The 3523-nt window shown below is 45.7% G+C and overlaps 1 protein-coding gene across 1 annotated transcript; it reads right to left on the bottom strand.

The window, feature by feature from the left end:
- Positions 1–1606: 1606 nt before the first annotated feature.
- On the bottom strand, positions 1607–3142 carry LOC4350915 (cyclin-dependent kinase inhibitor 3-like). The gene is made up of 3 exons (NM_001423219.1): positions 2620–3142; positions 2195–2377; positions 1607–2056 (listed from the first exon to the last, which is right to left on the bottom strand). Exons 1-3 carry the CDS (start codon positions 3009–3011, stop codon positions 1987–1989), a joined length of 645 nt encoding a protein of 214 aa, NP_001410148.1. The 5' UTR covers positions 3012–3142; the 3' UTR covers positions 1607–1986.
- Between the last annotated feature and the right edge of the window lie 381 nt (positions 3143–3523).

Genomic DNA, 3523 nt, shown 5'->3' with positions numbered 1-3523 from the left:
GTTAATTGGTTAATAACCAGGACAATTTTATATTGACCCACCTTCTTAATCACTATCTTGTACTCAAATGGATAAATTAAGTGCAAGTGCCAAAGTGTGAAGGGCCCCTAGCTCTCCAAGCTAGGTGTGTGCACCAAATGATTAAGGCCCCTCAGGAAAGTGCAAAGGAGGGGGGCTAAGATTCCATCTCCTTTGTAATTTTGCTGCCTTTGGGGGTTTTCTTTTTGCTTGATGCAATTATGCCCTCAACAACCAACTGATGATGTGTGCTTTTGACTTTTCTTAAACATGTGTTAAGTACTAGTGCAGGTTTTTAACATGACTTCAGTAGTAGGAGTACTAGATTGGGTCAAGGCAAAGGCAGTACATGTAGGTATTTTAGTAAAAGATCAACATGATGTGTAGGAACACACAGTAATTCTCCATAGGTTTCAATTAGGTCTGAAAATTTTAAAATAATTATGGGTGAACGATAATATATAACTATCGGTTCACCGAACCGAAAGTGTTTAATCCTCACTTTGACTTAATTATTGCGTAAGAAAGGGTTGTATATCCACATTTTCTGCTTAATTCATAGGAAAATAGGGAAGCAAAGTAAAAGATGAATTATGTAAAAAAAAGAGAGTAATTATAAGATGAAATCCAGTGCATATATAGATGCATGGCTAGGTTATGAAAAGAAAGCAGTCTAGAGTTTTCTTTTAGGACCAAAAGCAAATTGGGGCTAGAGAGGAGTGGAAAAGCATGGAATTAATTCTCCTTTTAGAGGTCCTCCTTGCATAAATGTACTTTTGAATCTTTTCCATCTAGGAAAATAGCATAAATGAACTTTTGAAGCTTTTTCCATCTAGGAAAATATAGCATAAATGTACTTTTGAATCTTTTCCATATGACCATATAGGAAAATAGCTTTTTTCTCACTCAAATAAAGCCTAACTCCTACAACAACAGGTGCTGGATGGAATAGAGAGAGAATAAAAAGAAAGGGCTATAACGAAAACAAAAGTTAGAGAGAGAGAGAATTTGAAAGGCTTCATGTGAATTTACTCACAAAAGGTCAATACAAACCCAGCAAAGCTACATATACATACGTACATGCCTGTGCAAGTGTTTGCTTGTACGTATATACATACGTACATGCAGCCATTTTGTGATCGTCATGCGTGCATATCAGGCAAAGAAGCCTCGCACAAATTTTTGCAAAACAACAAATTACACTCGAATACGTACTCGATCTGACTTTTGCATGCTCTTCTTTCAGGCCAAAACTGCCTTCACATGTCAGTGACATCCTTGGCCACATCAAAATTTGGCACTGTCTGCATTTTCAGTTCACTCCAACAACCAACTACTGTTTCTAACCTCACTAGGGTACGTGTAATTAAATATCAACTCTACTACATATCATCAGAATATAGGTAAGAAAAAGTCAATTACTCTCTCCGTTTCACAATATAAGACAATCTAGCATTGCACATATACATATAGATATTAATGAATCTAAATACATACATATGTCTAAATTCATTAATATATAAATAAATGTGTACAATGCTAGAAAGTCTTACCTTGTGAAACGGATGAAATACTTATTTTTGAAGGGGCTTAATAAGTAGTAATAAACAGTAAATTAGGCGAAATTATGTGGAAGATACATATTAGTAATTAGCAAGAGGGGAGCTCATCAGAAGCATCCTCCAAATCACCTGGATTATCCTTGATTATTTCCTACCAACTATACAAAAGATTAATTGACAGAGCTGAGATATATATGGTAGTGAGATCCAACTGACAACAGGTGGAGATGAGGATTGAGGAGTAATTAATTAATTCCCTAATTGAGAATTAGCAGGAGAAACAAGGTCACTAACTCGATCCCCAGCCTCTCCCAGATAATTAGCTGCTGATGATTAAGCTAGCTTTGCATCACTTGTGAGTTGCAGACATGGGTGTGAGTTGAGTTGACACTTCTACCCCTCCCTTTCACGTGCTCACTGGCTCCCACTCGTAGCGGCCTTGCAACGGGCGGTCGAGGGCAATGTCGTAATTGTACCTGCAAAACCGGCAGCTCGCAGTGTAATTAGTTTGCAAATTAAGCAGATTAATTAATTAACTAATTAGCTTGATTTAGCTTAGCTTTAAGCTTGCAAGCTAGAGAGAGATGAGTGATTATGTGTGTGTGTATACGTACTTCTCTGCGAATCGCCGGCGCTCGGCGAGCTCCGCGGCGGCGAAGAACGCCTCGATCTCCGCTTCCGGCGGCGACAGCGGTGGCCGGCGGCCGGCCGCCGCGGCGGCTGCAGGGTTGTGCTTGTGCTCGCCGGCGTGTTCCGCCGCCACTTCGCGGGAACAAGAATTTGGCTTCAAAGACTTTCTGAATTGGAGAGAGTAGAAGCAAGAGTTAATTAGTGTGAGTGTGAGTGTGTGACAGACTGACAGTGTAATTAATTACTAAGCTAGAAAAAAAATTGTCACGAATTACCTTTTGTAAAATAAAATTTTCGACTTACGTATGGTTTAATTTTGAAATATAAGATTTGTGCTTATTAGTGACTACACAGGATGACAGGAGAGGGCGTCAAATTGACATGATTATATAAGTTTTTAAACCCAAACCTTTCTCCACTGACGACGTCACCGGAGACGACGACGACGGAATTCCCCAGCGGCGGCGACCGCGAGAGCTCCGCCCGCCCACCGCCGTGAGAGCACTCCACCGCCTCACACCTCCGCCGCTGCCCGGACGACGCCGAGGACGTCGGCGACCTCGCCCCGCACGCGCGCGCGCTCCCGGCGCCGTTCTTGGCGCACCCGCGGCGTCCTCCGCGGCGGTGACGCCGCCTGCAGGCGCTGCCTCCCGCCGCCGCCGCCGCCGCCGGCACGCGCCGCCCGCTCCGCAGCGTCAGGTACGAGTACGACGACACCGCCGCGGCGGCGACGCTCGCCACGGCGGCCGGCGACGACGGCTGCTGCTGCTGCTTGCAGCTGCTCCTGAGGTACTTGCCCATGGCGAGAGCTGAGCTAGCTAGCTAGCTTGCCAACAAGAACCAGCCAGAGCTCGAGCTCGAGCTCGCCGTCGATGTCGCTGCGACGGTGGAGAGGGTGAGCTAAGGTGGAAGTAGGTGAGCTACTGCAGACAGCAGCGGCAAGTGTGGGTGTGACAGTGAGGTTTATATGTACTTGCGAGTTGCGACGACAAGGTGTTCGTCCGCGGCCGACAAATCGGAGCTCGTCACGTCACCGCGCCGCGCAGCGCGAGCGAGCGGCGACGGCGACGACGACGACGGCGTTATGTAGCTCCACGCTCGCTGTCGCTGATCCCTGTCCGTGAGGAGTTGACGGCCGAACGCCGTTAGTCTGCGGCTTACGTGGCAGGTGGGAGGCGCGAGTGGCGCCGCGCCGTGCGGGCCTGCTCAACGAGAGAGAAACGATGGCTAGATAAACTTGCTTTGGTGAAACATAAAATTATCTGGTACACAATCTGGATATTTTTTTAAAAAAAGGAGCTGATAAACATAAA

Source organism: Oryza sativa, chromosome 11, assembly GCF_034140825.1.
Source record: "Oryza sativa Japonica Group chromosome 11, ASM3414082v1".
Classification (NCBI taxonomy): Eukaryota; Viridiplantae; Streptophyta; class Magnoliopsida; order Poales; family Poaceae; genus Oryza; species Oryza sativa.
The sequence above is the reverse complement of the archived record's forward strand: the minus strand, read 5'-3'. Positions and strand labels throughout refer to the sequence as shown.